Below are 19,229 nucleotides of genomic sequence, written 5' to 3'. Positions count from 1 at the left end.
ATTTTGAACTACATTGGCTGGGGCAATAGGACTCAGCATATTCAATCTATTGGTAGGTTTTTAAAAAACTCTCTGTATTTTTTAATAATTATGGCAGTAATCACAATGGGCATAAATAACTTTATCAAAGATATGGAAATGTTGTCCATTGCTTATATAAATCACACTCAGTCTACGAGCTTTAGGTGCTTAAAGGAGTTGATAAACACACAACGCCCCCATACACACACAGATATACACACATACCTCTTAATCCTGGGGAGGTTCCTATAGACTGACATTTTAATTTTTCTTTAGACAGAAATACTCCTGTTGCAAAGTTTTAATGCAAAACATATTACTCTTCTTATTCTAGACATGAGCAATCAGGAAGTGACTTATTCCTCCTCGAGATTTCTTCAGGCTCCTTCACCATCACAAAATCGATTGAGGCCTGGCAGTACTCAAAGGCCTGGGAAAGATGATGACAAAGGTATATGTTTTAAGCATCTAGATACACCCATCTTTTATGGATTCTCAAACTTTAGAGTTTTGAAGAAAGTGTTCCTATCTGTACTTTAGGTTCTCAGATGTTAATATGAAATCATAACTGTGTAGACTAGTAGAACGAGATTGATTTTTTAAAGTTTGTGAGAACAGAGAAATTAATTAATTCTTTTAAATTTAAGAAGCTAATAGAATGTTTCATTCAAATTTGTTTAAGAGGAAGTCATGAGGCCTTTAAAAGTAAAGGACAGAGCCAGCCAAGATGACCTTGCAGTTAAAGTTTGAGCTACTCCATTTTGGCAGTCTAGGTTTGGTTCCCAGGCATAGAACCACATCATTCATCTGTCAGTAGCCATGTTGTGGTGGCAGCTCACACAGAAGAAGTAGAAGGACTTGCAATAGAATATACAACTAAGTGCAGGGGCTTTGGAGAGAAAAAAGAAAGAGAGAGAGGAAGATTGGAAACCGAAGTTAGGTCAGAGCAAATGTTTCCAAAAAAAAATTAAAAGTAAAGGACAGACTAGAGTCTCAAGAAAAGATTTCATTCCCTAGACAAATAAAGACTTTAAACAATGAGACTTGAAAAATATGCGTTAGAAACAATGTTTTTATTCACAGAAACGATATTTTAAGTGTCTTAAATGCTTACGAAACCTAATGGCAATGAAGTAACAAAAATGTTCAAACCCAAAGGAGCAGTCTAACTTTTCTTTCTCTCTCTCCTCAAATATTGTCACGAACTCTAAATTGAGAATAACGTTTACTTGTTTAATCTAGTGACAGAGATTCAACCTTTAGAAACTGAAGACCTCAAAATTAGGAGGATAAATATAGTAACAAACAGAACTGATGGGAAAGAAAGTTGATTGCTAGAAACTCCTTTAAGGATGAACCCCAGTCACATTCGCAGCTTCAGAATAGCCGCTATTGGCCACCAATTTCTCAGGAATATTGACTCCTTTGTCCTTGCTCTTCATGATTGTGATCACAGGAAGGAGTATACATGTCAGTGTAGATCCTTATAAACGTGTATTGTGTCTATTGCTATCTGTGCTGTTATAAGGGATGTACTTTTAAAATCCTATAGGACTTTTCTTGTGTGTAACATTTCTACAATGAGTGTATGTCAGTCATAAATTGAAAACTTTAAAACTGTAATTACAAGATCACAAATTTAAATCAATTTGCATGATATATTTTTGTAAAATTTTTGGAGAAGATTTTCTTTTTGTTCCAAATGTTGTCCTAGGTTAAGGTGAGTAGTGGGCCAGGCTCTTTCCTAATGATTATCTTCTTCCTTCTTTATTTCAAGAGTTTTCAGTGCCCTGGCATCTCTTGGTAGTGACTCTTGGGATCCTCTGTTTACTTCTTTTGGTGACAGTCAGAGTGTTGGAAACAATGAGTGAGTAATTGAACTATATCCTTCAAGTCTGAGTAATAGCAGTAACCACTAATTATGCCGATACTAACCATGCTCCAACAATTGTTCCTTGGCTATAATCAGGCAATGTCCCAGGTGGCTCTTTTTTTGTGATTTTTCCTCAGACACATCACAGTGTCATTTTCATTTTACTTACCTATTCCAATGACTTCATCTGTAATGAGCTTTCTCATTCTGTGTAATACACGATAACATTCTTTCTGATACAGGACTTAGTAATATTCTGCCCTCTGACTTTAGATCATTGTGAATCTTGGCTAAACATTCTTTTAAAAACAACTCTTCAAAAGAAATTATGGAGGCTTGCCTGGTGGTGCAGCAGTTAAGTTCGAGTGTTCTGCTTTGGCAACCCGGGGTTCGCTGGTTTGGATCTGGGGTGCGGACCTTTGCACTGTTTGTCAGGTCATGCTGTGGCAGGCATCCCACATATAAAGTCGAGGAAGATTGTCGTGGGTGTTAACTCAGGGCCAGTCTTCCTCAGCAAAAAGAGGAGGAATGGTGGCAGATGTTAGCTCAGAGCTAATCTTCCTCAAAAAAAAAAAAAAGAAAGAAATTATGACTTTCCCTTGATGTTTTCTAAGTACACAATAAAGAAATAATTTAGTAAAAAGAGTGATTCTACACATGGATGTTAGATGATCTTGAATTCAACCTTTGTCTTTTATCTGAATTCCTTGACATCTTTAGAGAAAATCACTCTTATGATTCACTCAGATAAAATTACCTATTTAGATCTTCCTCCTTTTTCTTCTCTGGATATTCCATCTAGTCCAATAATACCGGGGCTGTTTCTTCATGTTTCTTAGTGCAGCTTTTCATACTCAGAAGATGTGTTGCTAAAGGTTGATTGACTGATTTTTACTTTTGTATTTATTTGTAAATGATGTGCTAACTGTTAAAAAGAAATTAAACTGAACAATAAGGAGTCACCGTTATAATTTTATTCAGATATCTTACTTTATTTACGCTATGCTTAAGTTGCTAATAGTGAGAAATTTGATGTTTCAATTCCTGTGGTCAGTTCATTGAGGTGTTACATTCTAAATGTCAAATTGCTAATTAAAGTAATGAAATGGGTTGGTTGTCAAAGTGAGACTTTTTCTTTTTTATTAAATTTCAACATTTAAACATTATGAGTACTGTTTTGTGTTATATCTATACTGTTAATTTTAGTTTTTAAGCGTATTCAAGAAAAACCTCAACAGGAGGAAATTCCACAAAACTTCACTCAAAAGTACAACATTATACAAAAGGACAATTACCTAAAGGAGCAACTTTTGACAAATAAGACTCTAGAATATGACATTCTCAAAAATGAAAATCTTCAGCTGAAGAAAGACCTGGAGTCACTCTCTAAAGCAAAGATGAGCTGCCATCGAAAACAGGGGATCTTTTCAAAGTCTCTGCAAAATACAGGTATAGCAGAAATCATGAGTGAAAGGTAGCATGACCTTTCATTATTTCTTCCCCCTCCAGAAGCTTTGAGGCCTAATAAGAGGCTGAGGCTATGTGCTAGTGATGCAGGTCTACTAAACAACTTTAGTTTGTGCCTCTTAGATGTGGTGTGGGTATTCGGGTTACTTGTTTCAAATATGGGATGAAGCCCCCAGAAGACATGTTTGGATTAGCAGAACCTTATGGTTCCCAAAATTCAACGGCAGTTCTTGCATTTCTACTCTTCCCAGAAGGTGAAATAGTATGTCAGCTCCCCTGAAAATTTGTATCCTTTTGGAACTGTGGGCAAATTAGACTCTCCCACTTTGTTGCTGATGTGAAATTGGAGGCTATTAGTAAAAATATACTTAGGCTAAAATGGGCACAAAGCCTTTAATGTGGATGCTGTTGTAAAGATAATTGTGTTTGTATGTGTATTTCCATCTTGCCTTGACTTCAGAAGGTATTCCAGAATCTATTTTTTGAATTTTAATTTATTATTTTTATAACATCTTTATTGAGGTATTATTATTATGCAAAGAGCTGCACATATTTAATGCATGCAATTTGATGTGTTTGGGCCTGTGCATATATCATTTAAATCATCCACAATTAGGGTAATAGACAAATCCATCATCTCCAAAAGTTTCCTCATATTCCTTTATTTTTTGTGGTAAGAACAGTTAATATGAGATCTACCCTTTTAACAAGTCTTTAAGTGCACAATTCAGTATTAATAACTGTAGGCCTTATGTTGTCTGACAGATTTCTAGAGCTTATTCATCTTGCATAATTGAAACTGTATACCCATTGAACAACAACCCTTCATTCCCCTGCTCCTACCCATCTCCAGCCCCGGCAACCACCATTTTACCCTTCCCGTTCCTCTGAGTTTGACTATTTTTTATATCTCATATAAGTGGAATCATGCTGTATTTGTTCTTCTGTGATTGACTTATTTCACTGTTATTAGCATAATATCCTCAAGGTTTATCTATGCTCTTGTATATGCCAGGATTTCCTTCTTTTTAAAGCTTAATAATATCCCGTCTATGTCTAAAACACATTTTCTTTATCGAATCATCCATCGATGGACATGCAGGTTGTTTCGATGTCTTTGTTAGGGTGAATAATGCTGCAGTGAATGTGGGAGTGCAGATTTCTCTTGGTTTCCAGAATATTTATTAACCTCATATTATCATTATTGATAGCAATTAAGAATTTATTTATAGAGGGATGATAAATATAATACTCTGCTTCACAGAATACCAGAGGACAAGAAGTTTAATGTTTCACCTTATACATTGCAGGCAAGCTAAATGAAGACCGCTGGTCCTGTTGTGGAGTAAACTGCTATTATTTTACCACTAAAAAGGAAAACTGGACAGGATGTCAAAAGACTTGCCAATGTTACAATTTATCTCTTTTGAAGATAGGTGATAAAGATGAACTGGTATCATGGATTGTTACATTCATTTTTATTCTCTTAGACTGTCTCTCATTCTTGGACCCAAGATTTCCAGGACAGGAGGGAATCCAGAAAAGGCACCTTCAGTTATTCTCTGTGTTGTGTCTGTTGAGTGAGCAAAAATTGCGCAAAGTCTCCCGGGAGACTCCTGCCTGCTAATAGCATATGATCTTGTTACTTATCGAGCATTCAATTCATATTATCTATCCTGATGACCATTATTATTTCTAAATTGGAAACGCCTTTGAAGGTGCAGTTTGGGTCTTTGTAATCATCTCCCTCTCTGAGAATCTGCAGGAGACCTGCTCATAGAGAAATATGCTTTTCCTTTAATGAAGTACTTAATCCTTTGGTAAATTGCAGCCTGGAACCATCAGTTATTGTTCCCTATAAACTGGCAACTAAGAACCCGGGGTCAACATAGTGTCATAGTTACTATTAGGAATATGGGAGCCAGACTGCCTAGGGTAAAATCCAGTTCTGCCACTTACTGGCTGCCTGACCTTGGGTAAATTTACCTGGGTAAATTACTCTGGGCCCCAGTTTTCCCATTGGCAAAAAGGAGATAATAATGAGGAAGATAAAAGTGATAACAGTTTTACAAATTATCTTTAGAGTGATTTTCATTGCATCTGTAGGTAACATTTACTTGTTCAATGTTCTTATATATTACATCAAGATATATACCTTTCAAAAAGAATTATATAAAGAGAAAATACAGTGACAACAATATTAAAATTTTGTTTTTAATCTCTTACTAATAAAGACTATCCACATACAAAATGTGTTTTTATACAGAAATGTTTGCAAAAATCAGCCTGAAACCTCTGTTTATCATTTAGGAAAACAACACAAAGTTTATATGCAAATGTAATAGATACTTTAAATTACAAAAGAATTTATGGTATCAAGTCATAAAATAACTTTTTATGTTTGTTGCAGTAAAACACAGTTAAATTTAAACTTATATTTTAAAATACATTCTGTCATTTAATCAGATATTATGTAATATATCACTTTGATGTATTACATTTTTGGAGTATAAATATTTCCAAATACTTCCCTTTTTCCGTTCACCACTTCCAATTACTGAACTCCAGCAAGGCTTTCTCTGATGAGGCTAAAGCCTCTAAGGCACATCTCTCCACATACACTTGTTGTTTTAATAAATTTGTTTTGAAGATTCCTTTTTTCGCTTAAGAATATGTAATGATCATTTTTCTACATCTGTAAGTATTTTTCTGGAGCCTGATGTTGAATAGTTTCATAAAGTGTCATAAATTGTTCAACAATTCTTCTATTGTTAGATATTTAGATTTTAAATTTTTCCATGTTTTAAATAATCTATGAGACTAGCAGCCATCTTTAACATAAATAAATAATCCTGGAGAAAAGTACTTTGAAAAATGAAAACACTAGGAAGGAGAGATGAAGGATGATGTAGAGAGGAGCAGAGTACTTGCCAGAGAAACAGCTGGGCCCTTTACCTGTCCTTCTTTTCATTCTTGAACAAGTTGGAATTTAGTCACATAATATGTTTTGTTTCCTTAATAGGACTTTGTTCAACCCCAGACTTATGGAGATAGCTACTGGATTGGATTATCATACAATGCAGAGGAAAGAAAGTGGAAATGGATCGACAATGGCACGTCTCTTGGAACGTAAGTCTTTGGAATGCATCCAAACTCTGATATTGGTTTTGGCCTTGGAAGGACTGTATCTAAAAGGAATCTTCTCTTATTTTGCACAGCTTAACTCGTTTTGAAGCAGAGGTCATTGGTAAGAATAAGTAGAATGATTAAGAAAGTGTTTTAGAAAGTATTGCTAAAAAGGATGAGATGTGTACTACAGAGTTATTAACAATAATAAGACTATGGTGCAAAACACATACTCAGAAGGATGTGTTCTGAGGTACACAAAATAAAACAAAATCATAAAGTGCTATGAAGAGATTGGATCATCCTGACTTAGTCATAGTGATCCCATCGACAACCTCCAATGGATATTTTGAATATCCCCAAAATTCATTTGAAACTCCTTTAAATTATTAGTTTATATAATTTATAAATATAAATATTTGTGAATATACACACGCACATATACCTTCACCATAGTTCTTCTGTTTTGAAGTGCAATATTTTGTAAACTCTTGAGTTTACATTTAATTATTATCTGCTGTTAAACTGTTCAATGATTTATTAAAAATCTAGGTGACATATTATATTCTTTATTTGTAGAAATTCTATTTTATGTTTCCAAATCTTCTTGCTAGTTACTCATGTTTTCACACTGTCTTTTATTTCTTGAAAGACAGTAATTGTTCTTATTTTGTATTTGGTATCTGATCATTCTTATCTTTGAAGTTTTGTGAGTCCACTCTATTGTTTCTGCTGGTTTTTGTTCATCATGCCATTTTCTTCACAGCGTTTAGTGATTTTTGTTTCCCTTTTTGATCTGCTGTGGAAATTATTCAAGGATTGAGATGAAGGTGGCTTCTTCAAGATTGGATTCCGTGGGGCACTATGAATCAGGACCACTGATTCTAAATTCTAGATATGGGCCCTGTAAGTCTAGTTCTGGGCTGCAAACCTACAAAACATGTCATGCAGGAAATTACGTTAATGTAATTGTAGCCTCTAAGTACACTTTCAGGCCAACAATCTCAGAGGTCACAGAACAAAAAGGCTCATGAGCCAAATTAACAAGCTCAAATTGCATGATTAATTAAGTCAATTTAAAACTCATTGCACTCTGCAAGGGGAAAGAAATGTATCCCATTTCTTTAGCTCTCACACTTGGGTGGGATGGGCGAGGTTGCCATCTAGGACAAGGTGCAAGCGGGTGAAAGGATCAACTGAGTCCTGGGTCATGCAGTCTTCATGTGGCCTGGCTCTCTATGCTGCATACCCCTTCCCTGCTGAAGGTTTCTAGCACCAGACTTGAGGTTTGAGTAAAGGGGCCCAACAGACAGAAGGTTCTTGAGGGCAGCATGAACATTTTCTCTATTGGGGAGATGCAGGAGCATGTAAGCCAGGCCACAGCAGCAGTTTTCTAATCAACCTTAGGAGTATGGGTTTTATTTGAGTTTCTTAGGCAGAGGGCCAGAATGAGTGTCACCATTGGTTGGGGACCTTAAGATCTCATGGATGTTGAGTATCCATGTGCACCGAGTATATTTTGAGTATTATATTTAGTGTCTAAGTCGCTCTTTCTTCCTTTCCCATGATCAGCACACACATGTTCTACTTACTGTATCTATACTTAACCTGTCTCATAGGTTACTTATACGTACTTAACACAGCTTATGTGTTCCACCTCTGCCTCATGAGCTATTTAGTTTCATTTATCTTCCTTGTTTATTTCTCTTTATTCCTGTAGCAGATTTGAATATTCTTAAATAATAAAGCAAATGCAGACTACATGAGGGATGGTGATTTTGATGATAAGATTTTGAACTCTTAGTTGAGATTAATCTTTTTCTCTTCTGTTTAAGTCCAAGATTCAAGAAAGTTCTTCGGTGGTTTATACTGAAGATATATCCCTTTTGGGTTTGCACTCTAGGTAGCTTGTCTTCTATGTAGAATCTTGGGTGGAATTCATTATTCAGCCTACTACATCAATTAAGGGAAAAATCGACTTCAGAGCTTCACTTACCCTTCTGGGTTCCCACTTTTACTTAACCGTCAGCCTGAGTATGAATTTGCTTCTTGCCAGTTCATAAATTTATTCAAGGTTTAAATTTTTTTTATTCATCATTATTAATTGTTTCAATAGGAAGATAGTTCCGATATCTAATCCACCACTTTGCTGAGATAGAAGTCCTGCTTTTAGATATTTTTCAATGGATTGTTATGTTTTAGCTAATAATTATTAGCTATAGGGTAGGGAAGGAAAAGAAACAAAATGAATAAAGACATCCATTAAACAACCTCATCTCTACCTATATTCCAATTCTATTTTTTTCTCCTTAACGTATATGCACACAAGAACTGGTTATCTTTGTCATAGAAATTCAGTTCTTTTTAATCTCTCAATTTTATTGAAAAAATTAGCATTAGAAAGCCGGTTTGCTATTTATCAAGATCCCATAGCAATATTGCAGGGTAATTTTGCCTTCTGAACAGAAATTCTTAGTGGGCAATAAAATGGAAGATTATGGGTGTGATCAATAGGCTGTTATTCTAGTTAATGAGGTAAAAGTGAAAGAAAATCTTTTAGTGATGAAGTTATGATTAACATTTCCATATTCCAGATCTTTAGGCAACAGACTTAAAAAGATTATGATTTATGTTATTGTCAGCTTCAGAATTCAACAGTCGACCATGTATGTTTTCTGTTCTACAGTAGCTCTTCAATAATGAGTTTGCTTCCTGAGAGAGAAGGAAAATGTGCGTTTTTAACCTCAACAAGAATAACAAATACTGATTGCTCTGCCCCCTATAATTGCATCTGTGAGAAGAGAATTGATTGTGTTTTAAATGCCCCACTTCAACTGACACAGAAGGAAAGGTGAAATGGATTTTTGTCATTCTTTTGTTTGTTTCCTATGATAATTTGTGATTACTTACAAATTAATGTTTTTGACAGCAGGACTTGTTCCACTGTGTAAAGAGAGATGAGTTGGAAGAGGAAGAAAATGCTCTTTTGGACCATGATTTAGCAGATCAGATGCCATCTGTCTTCTTGGGAAAAAGGGGAAGATTTTGTCTTTGGAAAGCAGTTACCTCTCTCTTTAATGACCCTGCAAAATTCTCTTTCTCTTTCCCTGAACCAGCCACAGAGCCAATTAGAGAACTCTGATAAAGAGACTAGCTAGGTCTTTTCCTTATAGATAGGATAAATCATTTCAATAGCCTCAGGCTTTGAGAGAGAGCACAATTAAGAACTAAAAAGTAGTTTTCCTCCCCCGTGTCCCCCTAATCTAGATGCTTACCTCTCATTAAAAAAAAAATTTATTGATTTTACTATAATTTCAAACTTATTGAATAGTTAAAACAATCATACAAGGAGCTCTCATATAACCTTTATCCATAGTTACCATTTGTTTCTATTTTGTTTTAGCTGCACTTGGCAGTTCTCTTTCTCTCTCCTCGCTGATCCATTTGATAATAAATTGAGGACATTATGTCTCTTTGTCTAAATATTTTACAAGAACAAGGACTATGTCTTGTATAAACATAGTACAATTATCAAAATCAGGGAATTTAGCATTTCTACAGTACTATGATTTCATCTATAATCCCTATTCAAATTTTGTCAACTGCCCCCACAATGTCATTTATAGGTGTTTCTCCTCCATGTTCAGGATCATGCAATACATTTAGTTGTGATGTCACTTTAGTCTCCTTTAATCTGGGATAGTTCTTCGTGATTTCCTTGTTTTTCTTGACCTTAACATTTTAAATATTAACTTTATTGAATTATACTTTAATGCAATAAAACACATCTATTTTAAATCATGAGATCAATGGGTTTTTAACAAATGTATACACCACTTAAATACCAACAAATCAAGACATAGAACATTTTCCTCACCTCCAAAACTCTTCTCTGCTCCTCCCCACCCACCCAGTCCCAGGCAAGCAGTGCTATGTTTTCTGTCACTATCAATTAGTTTTGCCTATTATAGAATTTCCTACATCATGTGCTCTTTTGTATCTGGCTTCTTTTTGCTCAGCATGTTTTTCAAGTTAGTTCATGTTCTTGCATGTATCATTAGTTCATTCTTTTTGTTACTGAGTAGCATTCCATTGTAAAGATATAGCACAATTTGTTCATCCACCTATGGACATTTGCTGTGTTTCCAGTGTTTGGCTATTACGAATAAAACTGCCATGAACATTCATGTGCAAGTCTCTGTGTGGACATGTGTTTTCATTTCTTTTTATTAAATACCTAGGAATTTGATTGTTGAATCTTATGGTAAGTGCATGTTTAATTTTGTAAGAAACTTCTAGTTTGTTTTCCAGTGTGGTTGCATTACTTTATTTTCCCAGTAGCAACATATGAGAGTTCAAGTTGCTTCATATCATTGCCAACACTTGATATTGTCAGGCTTTTTACATTTACTCATTATGGTTGGTGTAATGGTATCTCATTGTGGTTTTTATTTTGCATTTTCCTTAAGACTAATGACATTGAGCATCTTTTCATGTGTTTATTGGCCATTTGTGTATCCTCTTTTGTGAAGTGTCTGTTCAACCTTTTGCCCATTGAAGTGTCTGTTCAATCTTTTTTGAAAATTGGGTTTGTCTGTTGTCTTACAGAGTTGTAAGAGTTCTTTATATAATTTGGATACAAATCCCTTGTTAGATACATGCATATATTGTAGGGGTCTGGAATTGGCCACCACAAGATATGTCTCTTTGGGATCAGGATTATTTGAGGCTGATTGCTTTTGATAAACTGGGACAGGGAAGGAGGCTCTGAGGAATGGAACTTGCCCTTTGTTAGGACACATTTACTTTTGTAAGGTAAATCTCTATCTGTAAAGGTGCCTCCCTCTCTGTACCAGGAAGAAGAAAGGAGATGACCTTCTCTCTAGAAACTCTTAATCAATGCCAAAGGCAAGGACTTAAATCTGCATAATGATCTTATTCCTGTTTCTGGTAACCTCCTGTAACTGACATCCCTCCCCCTCCCAACGTTGGCATTTCCTTTAGGATTAAGCATCTTTCCTTAGGCTAGGAACTGATCGCTGCGCTCACCTGTGACCACCCAGCTCTAGACAATAGAATTGCCTTCTGCTACTCCGACCGAGATAGCAGACCCACTATCTGCTGTGCCCATCAAGTGCTGTGCCTACAGGGCAATCTTGTGACTATTGTGGGAGGGACATTTCAATCATATGTGAAACACCCTGTTTGGGGGTATATAACCACTCTGTGCACCCCACTTCTTCTGTGCCCTTTCTTCCTTCGGGAAGAAAGGCCCGGGCCATGGTTCCTCATAAAGCTTTTGTTTAATTTTCTCTTGCTATTCTGTCTCATGTGAATTTAATTCGTTCTCCGGCTAGACAAACCCACATTTGGATAGAGGAAATGTCTTCCTCCCCTACAATATCTATATGTATATATGTATATATGTATTGCAAATACTTTCTTCCAGTCTGTCTTCCTTTTTCATTTTCTTAATGGTGTCATTCAAGAAGTAGAAGTTTTAAAATTTTGATGAAGTCTGATTTATCATTTTCTTCTTTTTTTGTGCTTTTATGTCCTATCTTGCCAACGTTAAGGTCACAGAGATTTTTATCTTATGTTTGCTTCTAGAAGTTTTAAAGTTTTAACTTACATGTTTAACCTATACCCATTTCATGTTAATTTTTGTGTGTGAGAAAAAGGCTGAGGCTTACTATTATTTCATATAGACGTCCACTTTTTTGTACAGTTTGTTGAAAGGACTTCCCTATCTTCCATTGAATTACTTTGGTGCCTTTGTAGAAAATTAGTTGACCATATCTGTGCAGGTCTATTCCTGGATTCTCTGTTTTGTCTCAGTGATCTATGTGCTTATTGTTGCGGTAATACCTACTGTCTCAGTGACATAGCTTTATAGTAAGCCTTGGAATCAGAGGTGCTAATCCTCCAAACTTGTTCTTTTTCAAAACTATATTGGCCATTCTAGGATGTTGAATTTTCTCCAAATTTCTTCAAAAATGCTTCATGAGATTTTGCCTGGGACAGCATTGAATCTGTAGATTAATTTGGGAGGATTGCCATCTTGACAATGTTGAGTGTTACCATTCATGAACATGATTTCTCTCTCCATTTCGTTAGGTCTTTTTAGATTTCTCTCAACAATGTGATACATTTCGGGTTATAGATCTTATACATATTTTGTTAAATTTATATTTTTGATGCTATTATAAGTGGCATTTAACATTTTTTTCAAATTATTTGTTGTTAGTTTATAAAGATAAAATTGGTTTTAGTAAATTGACCTCATATCCTCTCACCTTGCTAAATTTACTTATTTCCATTTTTTTTTTTGTAGATTCTTTAGGATATTTCTTTTTGATGTACATAATCATGTCCTATGATGTGTAGAAAGTTTTGCTTTTTCCTTTCCTTCATTTTTTCTCTTGCTTTTATTGTACTGGCTAGGACCTGGTTGAGGACAATGTTGAGGAGAAGTGATGATAGATAGGCATCCTTGACTTTGTAGGAGAGGAATACATTTCCTCTACCCTCTCTGGGTTCATCTGGCTGGAGAAAAAATTAAATTCACATGAGATAGAATAGCAGGAGAAAATTAAACAAAGCTTTATAACATGTATACACGGGAGAGGCTCAGGCAAGCTGAGCAACTCCCCAAATTGCTGAAGCCCTCACCTTAAATATCACATCCAGCTAACGACAAAGGAGTATGCTGGGGGTGGGGGGAGTCAGTTACAGGAGGTTACCAGAAACAGGAATAAAGTTATTATGCAGATTTAAGTCCTTGCCTTTGGCATTGATTAAGAGTTTCTAGAGATAAGGTCATCCCCTTTCTTCTTCCTGGTATAGAGAGGGAGGCAGCTTTACAGATGGAGATTTCCCCTACAAATGTAAGTGTTTCTTAACAAAGGGTAAGCAAGTTCCATTCCTCAGAGCCTCCTTCCCTGTCCCAGCCCCAAATAATCCTCATGCCAAAGAGACATATCTTGGGGTGGCCAATGCCAGTCCCCCACAACTTGTTCCCAGTCTTATGAAGAAAAGCATTTGGTCTTTCAGTATTAGATGAGGTCAGCTGTAGGGTTTTTGTGGATCCTCTTTATCATGTTGAGGAAATTAGCTTCTGTTCTTATTGACTGAGGCTTTCATCATGACTGGGAGTTGAATTTTGTCATATAATTTTTCAACATCTGTTGAGATAATTATATAGATTTTCTTTCTGAATTACTTATTATAGTGAATCATGTTTATTGATTGTTTTTTTTGTTTTTTTTTTGGTGAGGAAGATTGGCCCTGAGCTAACAGCCTTTGCTAATCTTCCTCTTTTTGCTTGGAGAAGATTGTCACTGAGCTAAAATCTGTGTTGATCTTCTTCCATTTTCTATGTCAGAAGTAGCTACAACATTGCTTGATGAGCAGTGTGTAGGTCCACGCCCAGGATCTGAGCCTACAAAGCTCAGGCCACTGAAGTGGAGAGCATGAACTTAACCATTACAATACCAGGCCAGACCCTGATTTATCAGTGTTAAGGAAAACTTACACTTCTTGGATAAATCCACTTGGTCATGCTGAATTTATCATCTTTTTTGTAATATATTGCTAGATTTGCATGGGTAATATTTTGTTAAGGAATTTTTTTTTTATATTCATCATAGATATTGGTCATTTTCTTTTTTAAAAGGTCTTTTATGTTTACAGTATTGGAGAAACAATGGCCTTATGTATTCATTTGGACTATTTTTGAATATCCATCTATTTTATGGGGATAGACATTGTATTTTCATTGCTTAAATGTTAGATTGAATTTAGTAGTGAAATAGTCTGGGTCTAACGTTTTCTTTGGGAGGAGGTATTTGATTAAGAATACCATTTCTTTAATAGACTTAGGGTTATTTAGGCATTCTGTTTCTTGTCAATTCTGAAAATTTTTGTCTTTCAAGAAATCTGTCTATTTTATTTAACCTGTCAAATTTATTGTCATATTGTTTTTCATTGTATTGGTTTCCTAGGACTGCTGTAACAAAGCACCACGAATTTGATGGCTTAAAAAACCCAAAATTGATTCTCTCACTATTCTGGAGGACAGAAGTCCATCACCAAGGTGTCAGCATGCTTCCTCTGAGACTCTGGGTAGAATCTTTCCTTGCCTCTTTCTGGCTTCTGATGGAGGCTGTCAATCCTTGGTGTCACTTGGCTTGCAGCTGCAGTCCTCAATTTCTGGCTCTGTCATCACGTGGCATTCTCCCCATGGGTCTCTCTCTCTTTACATGCAGTTTCCTCTTCTTATGAGGACTCCAGTCATATTGGGTTAGGGCCCACTCTAATGACCTCATCTTAAGGTAATTACATCTACAAAGACCTTATTTCCAAATATGGTCACATTCATAGGTACAAGGGTTAGGACTTAAACATATCGTTTTGGAGGAGACATTTCAACCTGTAACAATAATATTTCCTTATTATCTATTTGCTGTTATTTCCTTATTATCTGTAATCATGTCCTTTCTTTTCTGATATTGTTTGTATTTCTAATATTGTTGTGTTTGTGTTTTTCTTTCTTGATTAAGCTAGCTACAGATTTGTATCAATTTTATTGATCTTGTTGATGAACCAGCTTTTTGTTTCATTGATTTTTTCTATTTGTCCATTTTCCATCTTATTTACTTCATCTTTTATCTTCATTATTTCCTCTCTTCTGCTTATTTTGAGTTTCACTGCTTTTACTCCTGGCTTCTTAAGTGAAAGCTTGTATATCCTCTTGTCAAACTTAGATCTTTACCTATGAGATCAAAGTTAAACTAGAAAGTTCATAAAGCTTTTGCTATATGGGTTCAAGCATCTCCCATCACTGGGCAGTATACTGGACCTAATTCCTGTGTTTTCCCTGGTCTCTCAGCTCATCTCTCTCACTCACCTGGATGCTTACCCTGCTTCCCAGCCAGAGCAGCCCCAGCAATGCTTGTTTTGTATCTACAGTTGTAAAACTAGATTATCATAACCTGTACAAGGCCAGATGTTGGCATGGTCTCCATCATGTCCATCTTGGTAGGAGCCACAGTAGATTCAGTGCCAAGTTGGCCAGATCCCTCAGAGGCTGTGGATTTCAGAGGTGGCCTGAAAGGTTCAAGTAATACAATCCATAAATGCAGGGATATAAAGGCCCTATATGGCAAATTTTCATCAGAAAAAGACAGAAGACAGGAAAGAGGCTGCCAACAAACTGCTAGCTTTCTCCTCCAACTTCATGGATGCTTTGAAGATGCAGTTTTTGTGTAAGGACTCCCCAGAGATGTTCCATGTGAATGACTGAAAAACTTTTCTTGTGAAGCTGTGGCCAGCTTCTGAAAATGTGTCATCTTGTGCTTCCTTTTCCTCCTTTCCTGACTCATTTCTCTTTCCTTTGTCCTTTCATTCTTGCTTCCTTTGGATTTCACTCCTTCCCCCAATTAAGTGTTGTCACATAATGATTTCCTCAGGCTGTTTGCAAAGAAACCCTTGGTTAAGATGGTGTCATGTAATGAAAGGCAGGATTGTAGCCATTCTGGGGAGTTTGCAGTGAGGATTTGGTCCATATCTTATAACCCATCTGTATGTTATCATAGGCACTTAAAAATGGCAGGTGCAACAGTTTCATGCAAGTAATTATTTAAAATAGGCCCTTCAGTTTGTTACAGTAGCAGTAAGACCAAGTGGAGATACAAATTGAATCTGATTTAAAAGAGAGCTGAATCTGATACTGAGTTCATCCTCAATGGGTAGATGCTGACTCATGATGTCAAGGGAAGTATATTGGAAATTGATAATGTGGAATAGGGTTGTTTTCAGTTTTTCCTCTTTTGATTTTATCTTTCCTGTCTTTGTCAGAATTTCAAAGCAGAATCCAGATATTTTACACAAAAATCCATAAGATCATTCACTTTCAGAAGTGGTTATCGTGGGCTTTGAATTCTCTGTGCTAAATGCTGGTTGTTTCAACCATTACTTGCTCTAGTCATGAGTTTCATTCGGGCTGATGTGTTTTTTCTCTTCCCATTTCTACAGCTAAAATTAGTTTTCTTTTAAGAATCAGTTTGAATGGCACATCCTTGTATAGTTGCTCACATTCCAGCCCAGTCAGAGTTAACTGCCCATTTTCCTGCTCTATTAAACTCTTTCATCTTCCATTGTGTCACTTTGGGCTACATTAAGTAAATGTTCCTTCATCTGAGTTGAACTGAAAAATATTTTTTACACCCTCTTTCATAATTTGTATAAATTTTAAACAAGTTTATTTCCTCACTTAGTAGCAGTTCGCTTTTGTCGTTAAAGCAATACAAAACAAAATACATCAGTGGCTTTCATCAGGGTTATCTTAGAAGAGAAGTGAGCATTTTTAAAAAAAGGAGAAGAAATTTCTTCAGTTGAATATGAAGAAAACTCTCTTGTTGTGGTGAGAAGTATACGCAGAGTAGTGGGAGCTCTAAGACTTCATTTGAAAAATCTGAGTGTTTGTGATAAAACCATCAGAGGAAATAGGGCTCTGGATGGTGCATACTTTAAGTGTCAAATAAACAAAATGTACTTCAAAGGTAAATAAGGAAATTTTAAGAGTTCATTTTTATTCAAGAAATATTTATTAAGCAACTACTCTGTATAGGAAACTGCAAATTGAAAATGAATATGACATCATAGTAATTGCCTAAAATCTAGGCTACTTGGCAAAGTGATCATTAATTAAAAGATACATATCCACAATAGCAAATAACTTACTAATGAGGAATGGATATGATAATTAGGGAGAAGTTCACAATATACATAATATATGTTAAATACAGGGTGGCTAAAGTTTGGAAATGTAGATAATATTTTCTTTTCCTTTTTGAAGATTAACTGCCTTGATTAATTCTGGGGTGTGCTAAAGTTACAGGTTTATAAATAAAAATCAGAGACAAAAATCACTGCAGGTAAATCATCACGGAAGCATGTTCAGGGATTGATGGAAATGTTACATTATTGTAATACATTTATTCCTAATTTGCATAATAAATTGCTAATGAGGAAGAAAGTGAACATGTCATCTAATGTTGTTATATTGTAAGTGATACCAACAAACCATTATTATATAACTTTGCTTATGTTTCCAGACATGGGAGCCATGTTGCATATATAATATAATGTATATTTCATAATATAACTTAAATATTTGACCATCATTCTTTTATTCTCTCATTGAAAGAAAAGAAAGTTGTGTGATTTTCTTCCCAATAATTTAGCAAAGTAAAACATAAGAGCAATGACACTTATAAAGCTACAATAATTCAGTATATGTAATCTTTTCTCTGACTAATTAAGAGATAATTATCCTTCTCTCTCATTTTCTGACAGTTTGAATTTATACGGTTTTCTAAGCAAAGAGTTCTCTTGTGTATTTTCTTCATTTTCTCTGTCTGCCCCAATGTGGGAGGTGCTGTCCAACACAACATTCTTCCATTGTCTTAGTTCTCACTTGGATTTCCTCTCACGCAACATTGAGAAAGATGAGATCTCTCCCTGAAAACTACATGCAAAATGATCACAGAGATTCCCAGCTAACGCTCTCACATCTTTGATTAGATTATTTCCAGTAGTTCTCACTTCCTCCTCCTTTTCTTTTTTTTTTTCTCTCATCCTTTCTTCTTTCCTTCCTTACATTATCTAGTCATCTATGGTATTATTTTTTCCTTCATTTATCAGTCAAAACTATTAACCTCAAGGTACTTGTTGTTTACCTATTCCCTAGGGTGAAGAGGTCCTTTTAAAAAAGTGTAAACATATATAAGAATTCTGACCAGAACAGAAACTTTGAGAATGTCTCTGAAATGTCAAGATCTCCTATTCTACGCTGAGAATATTTTCAGTTGTGCTGCATAGCAGATCTTTTCCTCCTGTTCAGCCTTTATTAGGGAAAGTGAAACACTCTCAAGTCTTATTTCTGACAAAACTATGGAACTTTCAGGTAAGGTCAAAGGTGTCATCAGCCACCATTTTTAGAGATTTTGTTGACATCCTTAATTCTATCTGATGGAGATTGATATTTGAAATTCAAGAACAGTAGAGGAAAGTCAGGGCAATTGAACTTTAGGGAAGAGAATTGAATCTCCTCAATTAGAATATTTTCAAACTGAATTTAGTTAAATTAAAAGCAGGTCATTGAGTAGAAGAATTTCTATTCTGGAAATGGAACAATGCTGGGCCCCTCTAAGGGATCTTTCCTTTGGAACAGAATAAAGTGAATTATAAAGACTGAGGAAAGTGGAGAAGATATAAGTTTACCTTTTTCTTTCTTTAGAAATAATATTATTTTTGTGAATATTTTGTATCATCCTTTCTAGTTAGACTTTATGCCTAGTTATAAACCATAATAATTTAGATAGGGAATTTTTTGTTCTCTGTAGTTATACAGACAAACTACAATATCAGAGTTTTTTTCTTCCTAATTAGATGAAAATTTTTTAGAGGTGAATACTTTGTATTTTAGTGTAGGGACAAAGCCATTCAAATCAAATTATTCTTTCTTAGACACTGTGAGACAGAATTAATTGCCCCTTCTTTTCAATTTTCCTTGTTTATAATTGTCTTCTTTAAAAGAGCATTTATTTGTTCCTTTATTCATTTGTTTAACAATTGTTTATTTTACCTTTACCCTATGCAAGGCATTATACTTGTTATTCAAATTATGAAGGTAATTAAGCCACAGACTCTCCCTTTAGGGAGCTTAAATTTCTAAGGG

At 35.3% G+C, this 19,229-nt stretch overlaps 1 protein-coding gene across 1 annotated transcript; it reads left to right on the top strand.

Annotated features, from left to right (window-relative positions):
• Window positions 1-357: 357 nt before the first annotated feature.
• On the top strand, window positions 358-8,377 carry LOC124233019 (killer cell lectin-like receptor 2; the record flags this gene model as incomplete). Its single annotated transcript, XM_046650010.1, has 6 exons — window positions 358-472; window positions 1,799-1,888; window positions 3,101-3,343; window positions 4,672-4,814; window positions 6,384-6,490; window positions 8,323-8,377. Coding segments are annotated over exons 1-6 (753 nt in total), but the record flags the coding sequence as incomplete, so codon positions are not given.
• Window positions 8,378-19,229: the final 10,852 nt, after the last annotated feature.

Source organism: Equus quagga, unplaced genomic scaffold, assembly GCF_021613505.1.
Source record: "Equus quagga isolate Etosha38 unplaced genomic scaffold, UCLA_HA_Equagga_1.0 149438_RagTag, whole genome shotgun sequence".
NCBI lineage: Eukaryota > Metazoa > Chordata > Mammalia > Perissodactyla > Equidae > Equus > Equus quagga.
The sequence above is the reverse complement of the archived record's forward strand: the minus strand, read 5'-3'. Positions and strand labels throughout refer to the sequence as shown.